Genomic DNA, 19,969 nt, shown 5'->3' on the forward strand with positions numbered 1-19,969 from the left:
TAAACGAGCTCCTTAATGCATTGAAGTTTGTTTGCATCGGCGGTGCGACCAATCAACGCTAATGATGTACAGTAGGTGCGACGTTGAATGATTTGCGGTAATTTGAATATAGTAATCCCCTCCGCTCATATCGGACCAAGCGGATGTGTTCTGTGTTGTTAGCAGCTCTGTCCGTTCCACTTGTTCAAATTGAGTAGTGCTAGTTTACCGTATTACTCAATTAGAACGAAACATGTTTTTTTCTTATTTGGCAATATTGTTGAATCTAAATCATCAATCATGCAACATGCACTGTTAATAGAATACTCCTTGGCATGTGGCACGCGTGTAATTTTCATGATACGGTAGATAGACATACATATTTTTGAAAGCATTTCCGGAATATTGATAAAACAACTATATTTGATGTACTAGGTCGAAGGAATATAGTAAATTACTCGATATAAACACTAGGGCATTGCAAAAAGAACACTTATTTTTAAAATCTCAAAGGCCCCTTCATATTGTGATAAATGTCAAAGCAAACTAGGATGCAGACTTTCACATCAACATGTATTAAATGCTATAACGTTTGAAGTAGCACTCGGACAATTACAGTTTATATCTTTTTGAATGGCCACATTCTTTATATTTGAACAATTGGTCTATCGAAAAATACGGGAAATTGGATTTTGGGACATTTTGTTACAAAAATCCCCATTCTTCTCTATGCTGCAGTTCATGCATATTTTGCATGAAGTTTTTGCTAATATGAGAAAGTCTCAAAAATCGAACGAAACCTTTGCGTCCTTTATCAAAATAAGAGAAGTTGGGGTTCGAGAGCAATTTGTCATTCATATAAAATTTTACCATTTTCCCGTGCGCTTAGTCATTACGCGCCCTTAGTCATTTAATTAGTCGCGCCCTTAGTCATTTAATTAGTCAGGAAGTCACATTATTTCGCCGATAACTAAGCTTACAGTGATCGGATTGCGCTTATATAGATGTCAACAGCTTTGCTTCATTACTAAGAAGCAGTACCATCAAGAATCTGGCTTGGAAAATGCAAAATGCTCGTGTTTGAGCGAAGCCAAAAGTCGAGTACAAGGCACCCTTATTCATCCTACCATTTGAGCTAATGCGTTGAATAGAGATAGCAGACACTGCTCTAACTAATGTGTTTAAATGGGTGAGATGAATAGAGGTGATAAGATGAATTAGGGCGCAGTAACCCTATCTCAATTACCCTTCATTCAATTTTTGTTATATATACCCTGTTGAACGTTGAAAATTATCAGGAACACAATAAAAATAGATTCGTTACTAGTGAAATTGAGAACCATCAGATTTTTTGACATTTAGTCTAGAAACCACATATGCCCTAATACCCTAACTTCCCCTATTTTTCCTGAAATAAAACTTGTAACATGTGATTTCTGAACGTTTTACCAAATACAAATTAAATACGCCAAGGTCCCATACAAAAGGGTAATCATTTCTTGACTCTCTGATAACTAGATTTAAAGAACCCTATGGATGATTTTTGTTTGACAAATAGCAAATACTAAAAAATAATAAGAAATGGCAACAGATTTTGGTAGATCGATCAGAGCGTGCCGTTTTTGGTATTAGGTTTTACACCAACCGACGTAACCCCACAAAATGAGCCGGATGAACTTCGTTTGACAATTCTCGGTGGTTTGTTTACATGGAAGTTACGTGAGTTCGAATGTAATAGATGAGCACCCGTTGCACTCGCACTCACGCAACTGACAAGGTAAACAAACCACCGAGAATTGTCAAACATGAACTTTATTCACCATGAGTTCATTCGTGTCGTCATCTTGTAGAACTCAATTATTTTGACGTTTGTTTATGTTTTTGTACTCATTAGAGTGTGGCTTGATATCGTTTCTCCTCAAACAGTCGACGTGTGCCACCCTTTTATTACGGGTTACAATGTCTGCGCTAGAACGGGACTTTTCATCGGAAAATAGCAAATTTGTAAGTATAATTCGAGAAACATCATAATCAATCATATGATTACCGACCACTAATTGTTTTTCCTAATATTTAGGAATGAGTATAATCGGAAAAACGCGGTTCCGTCTGCAGCATAAGCATCACCGTTTTCGCCAACTGCACATATGAACCCACCGATACAAGTTGCCGGTGTTTCTATTCATATCTGGCTACTTCAGACCTACAGTTGTTGCTTCTATGATGCTCAATCTTCTCCTTCCTTATTAATGCTAAAGGGGGATACGATTCGCAAGGTTATTGGGTCAGTCCGATATAGTGATGGCTAAATTTGGGCTAGTAATATGAGTTTCCGAACAGGGTTGGGGTTTTTCGGACCTTTCATGTACTTTTGCGCAGAACCGTTTATACACAATACGGTAAAAGATCGGAAAATATCGCATAAATAAAAATCTGTGCAATCGATCAGGCTTTCAGAATAAGATACTTATTTGTGAATCGGTTGACTCATTCCAGTTCTATAGCTCACAAATCCTTACTAGGTTTGAATTGGCCCAGTTCCTCTATGTTTTAGTTGCAAGAAAAAAATATTTTCATTTCAATTAAATCGTGATGCTTGTACTAACAAATTAGTTGTAATGAAGCCCAAATTTTGTTACCCAATAGCTAACATGAAAATTTGTTAGATATTAAATACAATTTTATTGGTTTTACATTATTTTTTTCTGTGTGTACATAATAACACTATTGGGATGCGCTGGGTTGTTGTATTCATTAACAGAAAATTGAAAACATATTTGATTTTACGCGGTATAAATAATTAATCAAAAAGTAATTTATTGTTAATGGGAGTTGATATTAACTATTTATAGATAAAATGTGGAATCGACACTAAATGTCAAAAAATGTAATGTAGGGGAACATGGGGAGACTTGACCAAGCGCAAAATTCTATTTTCGGCTATGGCGTCTCCTATTCGATTCTTAATTTTTTTTCAAAAATATTTTTATACTTGTTTCGATCCCTTAAGGTAATTTTGAAAGTTTGGAGTAAAAAATCCTTTCCTTGCAGAAAATATTACGTGATTAATAAATTTGCATTAAATTATGTAATTTTTTATCAAACTTTGTATGGACATATCTACTTGACTACTAATTACTATTAAAGGACTAATATACCCTCTTAATCCTTGTGAAGCAGTGAAATGATTTTACATAAATTGGAACATTGGAATAGTTATTACTAGAATTCGCATGAAATTGAACGCAATAACTAATGTTGGGGAGACTTGACCAAGATTTTATGGGGAGACTTGACCAAGTGGCGATCAGCTGAAGAAAAATACAAAATTCCTAATATTTATTATGCTTTGGTACCTACTGTTAATGTTAATCACGCCATAAAAAAACCCACCCCAAACATAAGTCTTTATATTTTAAAATTTGTAAGCAAAGTTAGCAATAGTGGGACTGATTTCGTGACGTGTGAACATGCAATGCAAGCAGTACAGTTAATCCTTAAAAAGAAATGCATTTAAAAAAATCAAAATTTATCAAATGCAACTCTTTTATATTTTTTACTGCTACCTAAGGATCTCGACAATAGGGAAAAAATAAGTACAGTATGTTTTATGTCATTATTTTTTGTTATGATTTTTCAAAATTCTCTTGGTCAAGTCTCCCCACGCCATGGTCAAGTCTCCCCGCAATGGGGAGACTTGACCAGAAAAAACGATCACAGAAAAACTTTTGTAACTTTTCAAAAATTAAATTAAAAATTCTGAAAAAAATCATGAAGACGCGCAATAACTTTGCAATAACTATCTGAATGATTTTTGGGGGATTGAAGGCTTTTTTAGAGATTTATGCAGTTTTAGCTGAAAACCTGGTCAAGTCTCCCCATGTTCCCCTACATATTTGAATTTTGTCGTACATTTAAGCAAATTTGATTTATGAATGTTATAGGTACATGCACGAGAAAAAGTTAAAATTTAATACGAATAACGAAATACTCTAGAACCCCAACATCTCGTATTCTGACAAAAGTCGCAAAAGTTTTTTTCAATTTCTGAAATTTTTTCACAGATTTACAGAAATGGGCAGAATAGTTATTAGGAATAGGGGATTTATGTGACGTCTCAAAAATCAAACTTTTTGTATTTTTAGAGAAATGGAAATGGAAATATTGAAATGCTAAGAAAGTTTCCTTTAAAATAAGCTTTTTTTTCCTTTTTTATTTCGACTATGTAGTCACATTTTTCTTTTTTTAAATTTTAACGACATTCAATTAGCTAGAGATTAGTGGGTAGGAAAAGTTATGAAAATTTAGAGCCATAGTACACAAGTGAGAGCAAGGATGTGAAGTATACAGATCTTTGAAAACAAGAAGTGGCAGGGTCATTTTTGGTATCGTTTCAATATTTTCTAAACAAATCTGGTAATCTTATTTGTGTGTAGTAATTCAGTAGTGATACATAATACAATCCAACAGATAACTCATTTTCGACAAAAATCCATATGAGACTCTTATGCTTTTATGGGCAGTAAATTCCATGGATATTTTCCAGTAATTAGTTAACTAGACGGTTTGAATGAGGTCGTGGATATGACAAACTCGTTCATAGTAGCTTCCTACAAAGAAGCTTCTCCACTTCGTGTTGTTAAATAAACTAGGGGAACCCCTTGCTGGAGGGCAGAGTTTGAAAGAATAAAGAAGGATCTGAGAAGAACTAGGAACTGGCGTCAGTCTGATGTCTCCAGGGCTTTCAGATCAGCTCGTAGTGCATATATGAAATGTCTTAGATTTGCAGAGCGGGCTTCCTGGCCCAACCTATGCACTATGTCTAGTCTGAACGAGGCTAGCACTGCCGTTCTAGGCATAATTGTCTCATGTTTCTTTTTGATCATTTTCCCTTTTTACATTTCTTACAAAAGAAATGTATAGGATTCGCTCAAACTTTGAAAACTTTTTGAATATCGGGGTATGAAAACACATCTGCGCGATTCAAGGAATTCGGTTCCGAAAACAATTGGTGAATTTTCATAATAATTAATTAACTATTTATCAAAAATTAATACGCAAATTTACTTCAAAGACAAAACAATGTGTAAATTCACTTCAAAGTAAAAATTTGTCCAGAGTTGATATATTTATTCGTTAGATCAAGCATTGCGTTCAGTCGTGAGATAGTCGTTGGATGGTATATGAATGCACAGATCGCCAAGTAATTCATCTAGTAGTGAGAAAATAGATTTCTAACATTATTTATATTCATATTTTACTCGTAGTTCCACCGGTAGCAACTGTGTTTTTGAATAACAAAATTCTAGTGAAAGTTTATCTTCTTTTACAAGATTTATGTTATACTAATCATGGCGTAAAAATTATCAGTTGCTTTATGTAAAATAAAGATGTGAGGAATCAAAATTTCGCCCCATATACAAAAATAATGTCACAGACTAACCATCATTTACCATTCCTCACTTGTCGCCTCTCCCCACCCCCGATATATCACTAGTTGTGTTTGTGGCAACTGTCACGACTCAGATCTATATTTCCAATTCTATTTCTAAGATGTGTCATAAGATCTTCAACTAATCTGAAATATTTGTTAGTATCCTAGCTAATTCAATCTTGCGATGTATTTATTTAGGTTAAAGAAAGCAAACCTATGTTTGTCTTCTGTTTCTCTATAAATAGTTTTCTATTTTAGTGTAGACTTGCGGAAAAAAACTAAATATTCTACTTAAAAAAGAAAATATTTGTGGTCCTGGCAAAATTTGCAAAATATTTGTATTATGAGAAAAGTATATATATTATGTTCAAACCCTGTTTTCCTCTGAAGATGAGGGGTTATTCCTTCGAAACGTTGCACTAAGTAGAGTTATATGACCAAAAACCGAAAACTACATCAACTCCAATTCAATTCAATTCTATACTGAGCGTTTTATATACAAAAATCCTTGAGTATTTCAAATTGGGTAATATGTTTGTTTGAAGACAAAAATGTTGAAAAGACACATCCCACGTGCACTTTTTTAAACTTTTCGTATCTCTACTGAATTTTGAATGAAACATATGCTCAAATGTGTCATTTGAAAATTGAGAATACCTGTTTTGGGTTGATATTGCGGAAAATGCAGATTCATTGTATTGGAGTGCACTTTTATGAAAAATAGCGGATCAAATTCTAAAACTATTCACAAATTAGATCCGGCATCTTGCATCCGAGTAAAAGGATGCTTTTAATTTATAGCGATGATTTCATTTGCCCAAATTTGCCTTTAGCTAAGAGCGCTTCAATTGAAGCTTCAATGTCAGAATTAGTATAGGCATTGGACAATTCACTAGACGTTTCGTTTGAGTGCTCCGTATTCTACACAGATTGTGCATTGGACGAATAGTTGATCTCACTGAATTTATGTCATACATATTACTGTGTAACTGATACTGAGTTGTACTGAAAACCCCAATATACATTTTTCATGATCAATGTGACTAAAGGCGTATTTGGGACCATTCATAAATTACGTAACGCAAAAATTGCCAAAAATTGACTCCTCTCTCCCCCCATGTAACAAATTGTCACAAATTTCTCCACACCCCCGCCCCCCATTCTAGCCCCCTAATACGTTGTGTAGGACTCTCCCGAACGAGAATTCCGAACGAAACAATTCTCAAGTGATAAGGATGGGTGGAAAGAGACTGCATTGTAATCGACTAAATGTATGGCTTTTGTGCCATCGACAATATTATAATTGCCAACATAACCTAAACACTTGGTACTCTTTTCTATATACTTCAATGCATTTGAATACTATTTACAGGTGGCCTTATCTCAATTTACTATTTCCAATTACGCGTTAAAATACTGGACCTGAAAATTCTATTCTGTACAAGAATCATTTTTCAGATATCTGTGACCAAAAAGACATCTTTTAATTCCAAGACAAATTCCTGATTAAATCAAAATTTAAATTAAATGAAATTTTCAACATTTCCTGACTAATTAGGGCCCATCAATAAAGAACAAACACCAGATAATCTTAAAAAGCCGTCAAGAAAAGAAGAACGAAAACGTGCTCTTTGAAATGGGAATTTTACAAACGCTTCAGAATATTCTGAAACAATGGTTTTGGAATTCGTGAAATTTGTTTTATTCGTTTACTTCATTTAACAAACCTTTTAAAATTTTATTCTATATACTCATTTTTCCAGATCATTCATTTCATTGATTTTATTCGTTTTGTTTATTTTTTTCATTTAAAAAATTTGACTTATTTTAAATATTCATTTCATTTTAATGATTTTATTCATTTAGCATTCTTTTGATTCATCTTGTTTATTCGACCTCATTTTATCTATTGTATTCATTTCATCCTTCGTACGCATTCCGATCAGTTTATTATCTCATACATCTTATTCGTATCATTCATTTAATTTATTAACTTTTTTCGTGTTATTCAATTTTATATTATTTTTCGGGCTCACACATTTTATTCATTTTAATAATCTGACTAACTTTGTTCAGTAATGCATTTTATTCATTTCATCTAGAACATTAATTAGACACAATTCAATTTATTCTATTAATTCTATTACTTTTTACTATCGCTGATTTTTTTCATTTCAATCATTTTATTGTTTAAAAGCAAACAATATGAAAAAAATGATAAAATATATAGAAAGAAAACATTTTTATTCCTTTTATCACTTTCTTCATTTTGTATAATTTATTCATTCTATTCATTGTATTGATTTTATTAACACTCTGCATACCCTGTTATTTATGAACAACCACGTTTTCAAACAGCTATAACTTTGGAGTTAGACAAGATTTCTTCACAAAAAAGTAAAACTAATAATTGTGACAATCACCGTTTATTTGAGCGCTCATAGTTACAAGAAATATACGTAGAACTGAAGTTATAGCATTTGTTCTAATTGGATTTCACTGGAGTAGTGCTGCCAGAGACATTCTCAGTTTTCGGTGAAAAATTATATTTTCATATATTTTCGCTGCTTTCAAATATTGTTGAAAACTTTGTAGGAGATGTGTATTAAGAATCGGTATGTAAAAATTGAGTAGCTTCTCACACTGCTAGATCAGCATCTATCTTGATCAAAACAGGTTTTTTGTGTTTCTTTACTTTTAAGAAAAACGGTTTTGGAACCATATATGTGATAGAAAAATATTAGGTATGAAAGGGTTAATTTTATCCATATTATTCGTATTATTTATCTTATTATTTCCATATTTTTTTTTTTGGTTTTATTCATATTATTTATTCATTTATTTTAATCATTTTTTTTTAAATTGTTAATTTTGCCCCGTTCATCTATTTTATTCAGATTCTTCATTTTACGGTTTAGTCAGTTCTTTTTATTATTGGATGACAGTTTGTGAGCTTAAAACAAGTTAATTTACTCTTTTACTTTTTTACCTTTTTAACATCGTCTAATTTTCATTTTAGCTAATTGGATTTATTTTATTAATTTGATTTATATTAATCATTATATCCATTTTATGAATAACTTTTATATTTTGTTTCATAATTATTTTAAATTTTTTTAAATGATTTTTCTTTAATTTATACATTTTATTCGAAGTGTTATTCGTGCAGGACTCGAAACTGTGATATCTCACATCTAGTTGCTTGCCAACTTTGCGTGTGTTCGGCAAACTAATGAATAATACAACAGTGATATGAAATGTCTCATCTCACTGATAGGTGGATTAAATCGGGTTTTCAATGTATCGATCACAAATCGAAAAGGTATTTTCTCTTTTTAGCCTGTCCCAAAGTCCTTTCAGAAAAACTAAAAGGAATTAGATTTTTTCAAGTTAAACCACAGTTAGAGAGATTTTCAAATTTCGACCCTTTTTTTTTTTTTTTATTCATTTCGTTTATTTGATAGGCACAAATGCGTTAGCTTGGCGGTGCCAAATTCTTTTGTTTTTACATTTTGTATATTTTAAAACTAGGAGGTTACAATGTTGAAATATTTTTTTTAAAAAAGAAAAATTTTACAGCTATCTTAAGACTAGAAATAAGATTCTATATACAAGAGAGGGGGCGAAAGATTTTTTTTATGAAAAAAATTTAAAACAAGGAATTCAATAGTAATAATTTTTAGGAAATATTTACAGTTATCTTAAAACTAACAATATAGTTTGGTACACAAAAGGGGGAACAAATATTTATGAGAAAATTCGCAGGTGTTTTAAGACTAGGGATACAATTCTATTTACAAGATGGGGGACAATAGTTTTAACAAAGAGGTAAAATTACAACTATCTTAAAACTAGGAATACAGAATACAAATTTGAACTTTTTTAGCGGAGACTTATGCTTGGTCAAGATATTCAGAGGGGGGCTGTAGAAGCAGTTGTATCAAGGACAGGGGAGAGAAAGCGTAGATGGTGACCGGGAGAGAAGAGCAAAACTTGCAACTTTCGCTCAAACGGGAGATCAGCGAAAGATTACCGCCTCAGTCTAGTAGGTTGGATTGGCGGATGGTATTCTTCGGACCCGCGGGGAATCCTTCAAAAGTCATCGGACCTTGAGTCGCTCTCGCTTCAGTTCCGTAGTGGTAAGTGCGACGGCGGTTACATAGTTGCAGTCTGGAGCTGATCGGTCCCACAAGGCAAGATAAAGCTTCTAAAACGAGAAATAAAAAGAGAGGGGCTAAATTGGGATATTTGTCGTTTTTATGAAAGTATAAATAAGGGACATATAGGGGAAATCACGATTTGCCAGTATATCTCGGACTGGGACATTGGGTGGTCTACCTCGGGCCCGAAGGGAATCCTTTAACTGAGACCTGGCGTCCAAGTACCCGGCGCATACCCAGACAACGTGCTCGATGTCGTGATAGCCCTCGTCACAAGCGCACAGACTACTCTCCGCAAGCCCAATACGCCGCAGATGCGCATCCAAGGTGTAGTGGTTGGACATAAGTCGGGACATTACACGAATAAAATCACGACCCACATCCATCCCCCTGAACCAAGGCTTCGTTGATACCTTTGGGATAATGGAATGTAGCCATCGTCCAAGTTCACCATTGCTCCACGAGGTTTGCCAACTGTTGAGTGTCCTCTGACGACAAATACTAAAAAATTCGTTGAAGCAGATTGGTCTTTCGTATATGTCACCATTTAATGCGCCCACCTTTGCTAATGAATCGGCCTTTTCATTGCCCGGGATAGAGCAATGAGAGGGGACCCAAACAAAGGTAATTTGATAAGATTTTTCAGATAACGTACACAAGGACTCCCGTATCTTCCCCAGGAAATATGGGAATTGCTTTTTGGGCTTCATCGCACGAAGAGCCTCGATGGAGCTGAGGCTGTCCGAAATGATGAAGTAGTGATCTGTGGGCAGAGTGTCGATGATCCCAAGGGTGTACTGAATTGCAGCTAACTCTGCGACGTAAACTGAAGCGGGATCATTGAGCTTGAATGAAGCGGTGATAGTATTGTTGAAGATACCGAAGCCAGTGGACCCATCGAGATTTGATCCGTCAGTGTAGAACATTTTGTCATAGTCGACTTCTCGGAATTTATTATAAAATATATTGGGGATCACTTGCGGGCGTATATGGTCCGGGATTCCACGAATCTCTTCCTTCATGGATGTGTCGAAGAATACAGTAGAATCAGAAGTATCTAGGAAACGAACACGGCTGGGAGTATATGAAGAAGGATTAATGCTCTGTGCCATGTAGTCGAAGTACAAGGCCATAAATCGGGTTTGAGAATTAAGCTCGACGAGCCTCTCGAAGTTTTCAATCACCAACGGGTTCAGAATGTCGCATCGGATGAGCAATCGATATGAGAGTTCCCAAAATCGATTTTTTTTAGCGGAAGAACGCCCGCCAGCACTTCGAGACTCATCGTATGGGTCGAGTGCATGCAACCCAAGGCAATGCGCAAGCAACGATACTGGATTCTCTCCAGTTTGATGAAGTGTATGTTCGCAGCGGAGCGGAAACAGAAACACCCGTACTCCATCACCGACAATATCGTTGTTTGGTATAACCTGATCAGGTCTCCTGGGTGAGCACCCCACCATGTTCCAGTTATTGTTCGGAGAAAATTGATCCTTTGTTGGCATTTCTGTTTCAGGTACCTAATGTGACATCCCCAGGTACCTTTAGAGTCGAACCAGACCCCGAGATATTTAAATGTGAAAACCTGGTTGATCGTTACACCCATTAATAGAAGCTGGAGTTGCGCCGGCTCACGCTTCCTAGAAAAAACAACCAACTCAGTTTTCTCCGTGGAGAACTCAATACCCAGCTGAAGAGCCCAAGCAGACAAATTGTCCAAGGTATTTTGTAATGGTCCTTGCAAGTCGGCAGCTTTGGGCCCTGTAACAGAGACCACCCCGTCGTCTGCAAGTTGCCTTAGCGTGCATGAATTGGCAAGACAATCGTCAATGTCATTCACGTAGAAATTGTAGAGCAGGGGACTTAGACATGAGCCCTGGGGAAGACCCATGTAGCTAAATCGCGATGTTGTTAAATCGCCATGCGAAAAGTGCATGTGCTTTTCAGACAACAGGTTTAGCAAAAAGTTATTTAAAATTGGCGAAAGACCATGCTGGTGCAGCTTCTCTGACAGAATGTTGATAGAAACTGAGTCAAAAGCCCCCTTAATATCCAAGAAGACTGATGCCATCTGCTCTTTGTTAGCATAGGCCATTTGGATTTCTGTAGAAAGCAACGCAAGGCAATCGTTCGTCCCTTTGCCTTTGCGGAAGCCAAATTGTGTATCTGACAGTAAGCCATTTGCTTCAACCCAATTGTCGAGGCGAAACATGATCATTTTCTCGAACAACTTCCGAATACAGGACAGCATTGCAATCGGCCGATACGAGTTGTGGTCGGAGGCTGGTTTTCCTGGTTTTTGGATGGCGATGACCTTCACTTGCCTCCATTCATAAGGGACAATGTTACCCTCAAGAAACTTGTTAAATAAATTCAACAGGCGCCTTTTTGCAGTGTCAGGCAGATTCTTCAGCAAGTTGAATTTGATTCTGTCTAACCCTGGGGCGTTATTGTTGCACGATAAGAGAGCAAGTGAGAACTCCACCATCGAAAACGGTGTTTCGTTCGCGGTATCGTGAGAAGACGCGGCGCGGTTCGTTTTCTGTACCGGGACAGAGTCCGGACAGATCTTCTTGGCGAAAGCGAATATCCAACGGTTTGAATATTCCACGTTCTCGTTGGTACTATTATGATTACGCATACGTCGAGCCGTACCCCAAAGAGTGCTCATCGCTGTTTCTCTCGTTAACCCGTCGACGAACCGGCGCCAATAACTACGTTTTTTGGCTTTCATTAGACTCTTCATTCGCCTTTCTAACGACGCGTACTGTAGATAGCTAGCGGGTAACCCGTCTTCCCGGAAGGCCTTATATGCAGTGGACTTTTCCGCGTACAGCTCTGAGCACTCTTTATCCCACCACAGGGTGGGAGACCGTCCATGGGTATTCGCGCTGGGTACTGGTTTAGTCTGAGCTTGATTCGCACTGTCGAGAATCAAGCCAGCCAAAAACCTGTACTCTTCCTCCGGAGGAAGTTCTTGAGTGGATTCGATTTTAACGGATATCGCGGTCGCGTAACTCTTCCAATCAATGTTCCGTGTGAGGTCATACGATACATTGATTGTTTCCGATGGTCTTGAACCGTTAGCAATTGAAATCACGATAGGCAAATGGTCGCTACCGTGGGGATCAGGGATCACCTTCCACATGCAATCTAACTGTAGCGAAGTCGAGCATAGAGATAAATCCAACGCGCTTGCGCGTGCTGGTGGTGTAGGAATCCGCGTCATTTCTCCCGTGTTTAAGATGGTCATGTTGAAATTATCGCAAAGATCTTGGATTAATGTTGATCTATTATCATCATGAAGACAGCCCCATACCGTACCGTGCGAGTTAAAGTCTCCCAGAACTAGCCGCGGTGCCGGTAAGGATTCCGTGATATTACAAAGCGTTCGGTGCCCTACCGAGGCTCTAGGAGGAATGTAGATGGAAGCAATGCAAAGGTCTTTACCTTTGATTAAAACTTTACAAGCGACAATTTCAATGCCTGGTGTCGAAGAGAGGTTAATTCGGTTGAAAGAATAGCACTTTTTGATCCCCAAAAGTACTCCTCCATAGGGGTTTTCTCGATCCAGACGAATTATATTAAAGTCGTGGAAGTTGAGATTTATATCGGAAGTTAACCAAGTTTCACATAATGCGAAAGCATCACATTTTAAACTATTTAGTAAAAATTTAAAGGAATCGATTTTCGGGAGGATACTTCTGCTGTTCCACTGTAGAACAGTGATCGAATCGGTGACCTCGTTCGATGACTTAGCCATCGAAGGATACGATCGCTGCAAGGAGGGGCCATTTAGTAGTCAACTGCTTCAAAAATGTTTGCACCATAGGGAGAAAACGTATCAGAAGGCTTTTAAGAGGATCAGTAACATTGAAAGCTGTGAAAATTAAGTCCACTATGTCAGAAAATTTCATTAGTCCGCTACTGGACTGAGTATCTGTTTGAAAAAAGGGGACACTTGGGGTTTTTGGTGTCCCTGGAAGTGGTGGGTACTCCTTGTTAGAATTAATATTTCCAAGTCCTGGAGCAAATTGCTTCGGCTTTTGTGCATCACTTCCGTTGGATTTATTGGTTGTAGATGGCGCACTCTGAGTGGACGACACCTTGGCACCCTTACGAGGCAATGTAGGGGAGGCTAGATTTCTCCTCTTCCTGGATTCCCCTGGGTTAACCAATGATGTTCCCTCTTGTGGGTCGTCAGATTCTTGCTCAACGCCAGCCAAAAGAGCAAAGGAATTTTCGGAAGGGACAGATGGCGAAGCATTCTTTAGCATTTCTGCATAAGAGTGCCTCGAGCGATCCTTAAGGGAGCGCTTAATTTTATCCCCGCGCTGCTTGTACGCCGGGCATGACTTAAGAGCATGCGGAGGGCCCCCGCAGTAAATACACTTCTCAGTTTCTCCACCGCAAGCGTCATCCTCATGCTCTCCCTCGCATTTGCCGCACCGTTTTTTATTGCCACAATAAGTGGCTGTGTGGCCCAGTTGCTTGCAATTGCTGCAGTTCATTACCCGCGGTACAAATAGGCGAACAGGTAGGCGAACCTTATCCAGGAGGACATAGTTGGGAAGAGCAGATCCGGAGAAAGTCACCCGAATCGAGTCTGACGGAGAATAAGTTGTCTTATCATCTTCAGTTTTTGCGGAATACAATTGCTTGCATTCCAGAATTTTCACCTTTTGAAGTGAAGGGTCCTTAAAGCAGCCAACCCCGTACTTCAACAGGTCTTCGCACTTTAGACCCGGTTCGGCGACGACCCCATCGATCTCCACAACTCTACAAGGCACATACACTTTGAATTGCTTCGTAAAACGCTCGCTGCGAGCAATCTGGTTTGCCTGGTCGAGGTCATTTACTATAACGCGTATCTTATTAGCTCGAACACGTGTTATCTGAGCCACGGACGGGTAGTTGGCAGTCAGCTCCCGTGAGATTTCTAGAATATTGGGCGATTTCGTGTTGGGCCGGAAATACACCACCCAGGGTCCAGTCGAACTGGCTGGGTATGTTTTAATACGGGGAGGACTGGGGGAATCAAAGGAGGGAGTAATTTCGGGTTTATCCGGTATATCCATGGGAATATCATTCCCATCCAATGTTACTTCGCCCTCGGCCATTTAGGCACGAGGATAACACGTGGTGTAAACGAGAGATGAAACTTATATTCAGGGGAAAGGGAAGAAGTAGAGACCGATCGGGGAAAGGGAAATGAAAGAAAAAAAATACTTAGCTTATATAGCGGCGATTCCGGCTATTCTGGTATTCACTTCACCAGCCTGGGCACCGGCGAACAAAGACTGCCTCGAACAATGGTTGACCTTCACTGACAATTTATTCTTGTTCACTTTATGCACAGCACCAGAAAACGAACTGCTTCGATCGAGAGCTCGGAGAGTTATCAATTTCGACCCTTTTGTTCGAACCAAGTCTCAATGTCTGTTAACCCCGCTTCCCCTCAAGATAGGAATCAAACATTTGACCGGAGTCCATCAGACGATAAAAATATTTTTTTTAACCGAATCATTGCTGAGCTTGGGGTTGAACACCCAATTAAACAATATAATCAATACAAAATAAAACAATTTTGTGCTTGTAAAACATTAAAAAAATTGAATATTTATGAACACTGGGTAAGACAATTTTCTTTATATCTTAGGCACAAAATAGGGAAATGCCAGTATTAACCCTTGTGTCTCCAACTTTAACTACCCTGCGACACAAATGAATGTTCAATCCCATAACAAGTGAACCGAACCGAAGAGCATTTTTTATTACCATAACACTATAAGTTTTATTATGTCGAGTCCAAATGAAGGTCAACTGCAGTTTAGATCTGGTTCCAAGGAGAAGCTATTAGAAGAATATACCAAACGCCAAACATACTGAGTCGAGCATTATCCTGGAAAACCCCGTCAATCCTTCAATTAAATGTTCTAGACGGATGAATGGTTTGGAAATCCCAGAACAAAGACCGGTACGGTACCTACATATCTACTTTTTGCCTTTCGAAACGAGCGTAAACTTTTTCATACGGCCCGAGCACACATGAATTGCAGATCCAATCGATAATCTTGGCTATTTCTTTTCGGTTGAACGCTACCTGCTTGTGAATGGCTGTTGGTACACTATTGCGGGTTCACACAAAAGTTCTATTACCTCCATGCTGTCCGCATCATACCGGTTGAAACGTGTATTTGGCAAAATTTTGCGGGTTAAACTTGCCAACCTACACTTACCTACTTAAGAGTACCAAGAAGCTTTCAAGAAAATCAGAGCTTCCCTGCAAACTGGACTAGTCACTAGTGCAGTGTAGTGCAATGGTCCTTCTAGTCAAAAGAGACAGATAGTGAGAGAGAGAATGAGCGTGAGAGACCTCCCTCGGTTACCAAAGTGCGATCGGTTCGAGTGGGTAGCAAAAAGTTGCATTTTCCAGCAAAACTAGTAAAAACACTGCGAAGGAGCAACCAGTATCGATCAGTGTAGGCACGAGTGAAGAAGTTATAGGCGTAGTTGATCTTCAGCGCTGTTTGGTGAAGTGAAGCACAAATTGCGCTGTTGGAGAGTGAGTGAGCCCATATGTGCGCGGGAAAACCCGTATCCTTTCCAAGAAGTTCTGCATCTCTCTTGTTCTGCCAGCAGCTGTGATCACGAGAGCTCTCATGAGCACTATAGTGTTGTTTCTGGGTAATTTGTCGCCCATATATTCTCACGTACTGATCGGATGCTGCGACGGGAGAAAAGCTCTGCCACCGAGAATTGCTCTCCTGAAGCTGGTTGGGCGCGCGATCTTGTGCCGCCATGCTAGAATTTATATATTGATGTGATCAACGGTGGAGGACTTCAATCTAGTGTGATCAGCAGATTAGAACCGTTGAGTTCTTTTTTGAGAAGAGCAGGGAAACGGCGCTGGCGTCCTCCTGTGGTAGAACGAAAAGTTGCCTACTGGAAAACTTGCAAAAAAGTTTCGCGCGGTGAATTTTCTGTGGAAAAAAAATGTTAAGATCGAAAAGTTAAAATATTGATACTATAGTTTACCTGTTCTAAGTATCAAGTGTTGTGATAGAAAAAATCGCGTGATTGCGAAGCGGTGGTTGTTCTATAAGCTTATATCGAGCAAAGATCGAGTAATCCTTAGCTTAGAACTGACAAAAGAGGGAAAAATACAATATGACGCCAAAACCACAAGAAAATATTGCGGTAGTGCACGTCGGGGACGATAACGACTTACCCGGTTCGTTAAATAATGCAAGCAGTCTGGGGAACCTGAGCAATAACCTGAAATTGAACGGCTTCATCAACAATGGCTTCGTCTCGGATTGTCCGGTCATGGCGGATAAGCATGATCAGACAAAGGAGCTCGAGATACAACAGAAGAAGAAGAACGGCAAGAACGCCGGGTCCACCGGATTGGAAGTTGTGCGGGAAACTCCGATCGTTGATTTCGATGATCTGTTGCCACACATTGGCGAATTTGGGCGCTACCAGAAGATCCTGTTTCTACTGATGATCCCGTTTGCGTTTTTCGTGGCGTTCGTGTACTTTTCGCAAATTTTCATCACTATTGTTCCGGAAGAACACTGGTGCTGGGCTCCGGAGCTAGAACACTTGTCCGTGGAAGAAAGGTGAGTCCGATTGAAACTAACAACCTTACCTTATAACATAGAACAATCCGTTTCCATGTGCGCTGGTGTTTGTAGCAATGAGAAAAAAAAACTTGCAATGGTTGGTTGCACACATTTTTTTGGAAGCGGTTGTAACAAAAGATTCGTAGCCGGTTGTTTTATAACTATTAGAGACGCTTGAGATTGCAATTTCGACGCTAACTCAGCAAGTGTGTGATTTGTAGGATCTGAAACAGTGGAATTAATCTGGGCAGTATGCCATCGCATCAGTTCTCGTATTATATACTTAAATACTTGTGACGAACAAAAACAATGAAATCCGAGCGCCGGATCGGAAGGCATTCGATAGAGCCATCTAGGAAAAAATAAGCCTCAAGGTTTCTGTCTGTTTTTGCTCCACGGTTGGTGTGCGTTGTTTGAGTATAGTTTGTAACTTATTGTGTGTAGTGGCAAAATGGAGGCTAATTCATTAATTTGGAGTGATGACGCCAGATTGGGATTAATTTTCTCTCCAGCTAGGACATTAATATTTTTACATGAGTGTAGAGCTTCGTTATCGAATGACTATTAAGAGTTTAAATATCCATATGAGTACGATACGTTAAAGAAATAGTGTTGGCAATTTCAGAAAGGCGCAAACTGTCCTTTGAATATGATAATGTGCCACTAATATTTTTTAGGAATGGGTTAGCCGGATAGGGGCGATAAACGGAAATGTGGTTGCTTGTAGCGTTTAACTATAAAGTTTCCTAATATTTTTTGACTGAATCTCTCTATTTAAGACTTCGTAAAAAGCAAATGGGGACAAATAAATGAATATTGAGAATTGAAAGTAAAGCTTCGTACATATATAATATTTCCATACCTGATTTTAAGAGATTACGAGGAAAAAATTTATTTCAATTTATTTATTAAAGTACTATATAAATATTTTTTTGTTATATTACTGTATTATATTTTATTCCTTCAAAGCATTTCTTTACTTTTATTTTCACTAATTGAACTATATTTATTACATTCGTTACATGCATTTTTATGATATTGATTTATTTCACTATTTGGGCAGGCAGGGTGCATCAGGGCATCTTACGAACTGTATAATGGATTATAGTACGTGGATTGCCTGTCTCTAGTCAGAAGATAATAATGTCTTCACTGACTTCCTAATTCTGCGGAATTATGGACTTATTGTTAATATTCTTATCTGTCACGGCACCGTAAGTTTGAAGCGCTCTTCTCGCACAAACCATCAGGCAGTGCCTTAACGAGTATTGCAAATGCCGCTATTTAAACGTATGGATTTTATTGTTGGAAGGAGATTCTTTGTCCCTGTGGAGTCCGCATAAAAACTTCTGCTTATGAATCCAACCCTTTTTGGCCCTTCATAAAGGGATAAATTGACTGATTGATAAAGCAACTGCAGCCACTGGCGTTGCCCTTGCACTGATGGTGGGACGACTACATTATCATCACATCATAAATATAGTAAATTAATGACTTTTCCGATATTTGACATTACATACACTATATCGGAGTAGTCGGTGTTACACCTATTCAAGCTTATTTGCAATAAGTCTACATTTTTAACTAGAACAATGTAAAAACGAATGTATAATGGTATAAGATCTTCCAAAATGTAATAGTTTTCGAGATATTTGGAATTTTGTCTCAACAAAGACAAATAGCTCGTGAAATTGTACCCTTTTCATAAGTTATTCGCTTTTCTTCAATATGATCATTGAACAATCAAATGTCTATCGTGTTAAACACGGAAACGATTTTTGACATAAACAATATTTTACTCTATGTGGGGTTAGGCGTCATTCTAAAATCTAAAGGATCTCCTGTGTAACAAAACTATGTAAGGTTTGCACGTTTATAACTGCAACTAGATGCATTTTATTCATGTATCCATCAGCCGATTTAGAAACGCCTAAAGTGACCCTGTTGGCTTCGTACCACTCCAGGACAATATGTGAATAGTGGAATGAAGCTAGATTCGGCCAGAAAATCGTAGGGCCTTCTTGTTGTTTCAACAGAAGAAGCAGACGCTTCTGTAAACACTCCTTAAGGTAGATCTCCCCGTTTACAGTCCCGGTAGTCACGAACGGCGCACTCCGTTTGCCACATGAGCAGATCGCTTGTCAAAACATGTATTTATTGGCTAACATTGCAAGTTTCTGCTTCCTCACTTCCTCCGGAACATCAAACTTGTCAAACAGTCCCTCTCGTTGGCTCTGTGAACGAAAGATTTGGACAGATTAAACTTTTTGACTACATCCCTAACCGAAGCATTAAGATTCCGCTTAAACGCTTTCACTACACGCTTGTGATCCTGATCACTAATAGAACATCCATCCTATCCGCATTTCTCCTTCCGATCGATACTCAGAGCTTGAGGATTTTCCAGGTACTTGCGCCAAATCAATTCGCGACGTTGCGTTTCTAGTGACGCCATTTTTTTCAATTTTTAAAAAACTGACAGCGATACAAATACTCGGTAAACAATGCACTCCAAATTACTCCTACCCAAATTTTCAGGAGAAAATATACAATTTCTACAGCGCTTTTTCCGTAATGCAATTCGATGTGAGACACCCTTTATTATTTTATCAGTTCTATAATATAAAATAGAAAATGTTTAAATTAGAACTTACTGCCCCAGCAGCCGTATTAACGGGAAAAATTTAACAAATTAAATGTCTCGAAAACTTCAGCTTTCTGGAAGCTTTAAGATAAATGCAATTTGATTTGGCATGACATTTAGAATC

The 19,969-nt window shown here is 38.1% G+C and overlaps 1 protein-coding gene and 1 long non-coding RNA gene across 2 annotated transcripts in view; both read left to right on the plus strand.

The window, feature by feature from the left end:
- The first annotated feature begins 1,895 nt into the window (after positions 1-1,895).
- Positions 1,896-2,672, plus strand: LOC131688800 (uncharacterized). Its single transcript, XR_009305306.1, has 2 exons — positions 1,896-1,983; positions 2,057-2,672. It is a non-coding gene; the product is annotated as an uncharacterized LOC131688800 (long non-coding RNA).
- Positions 2,673-16,163: 13,491 nt separating this feature from the next.
- Positions 16,164-19,969, plus strand: part of LOC131688909 (organic cation transporter protein) — a 76,991-nt gene continuing 73,185 nt past the window's right edge. The window contains exon 1 of the mRNA XM_058973528.1: positions 16,164-17,198. Within this exon, the coding sequence (XP_058829511.1) occupies positions 16,744-17,198 (455 nt within the window). The 5' untranslated portion in view covers positions 16,164-16,743. The remainder of the gene's footprint in view (positions 17,199-19,969) is intronic.

Source organism: Topomyia yanbarensis, chromosome 3, assembly GCF_030247195.1.
Source record: "Topomyia yanbarensis strain Yona2022 chromosome 3, ASM3024719v1, whole genome shotgun sequence".
Classification (NCBI taxonomy): Eukaryota; Metazoa; Arthropoda; class Insecta; order Diptera; family Culicidae; genus Topomyia; species Topomyia yanbarensis.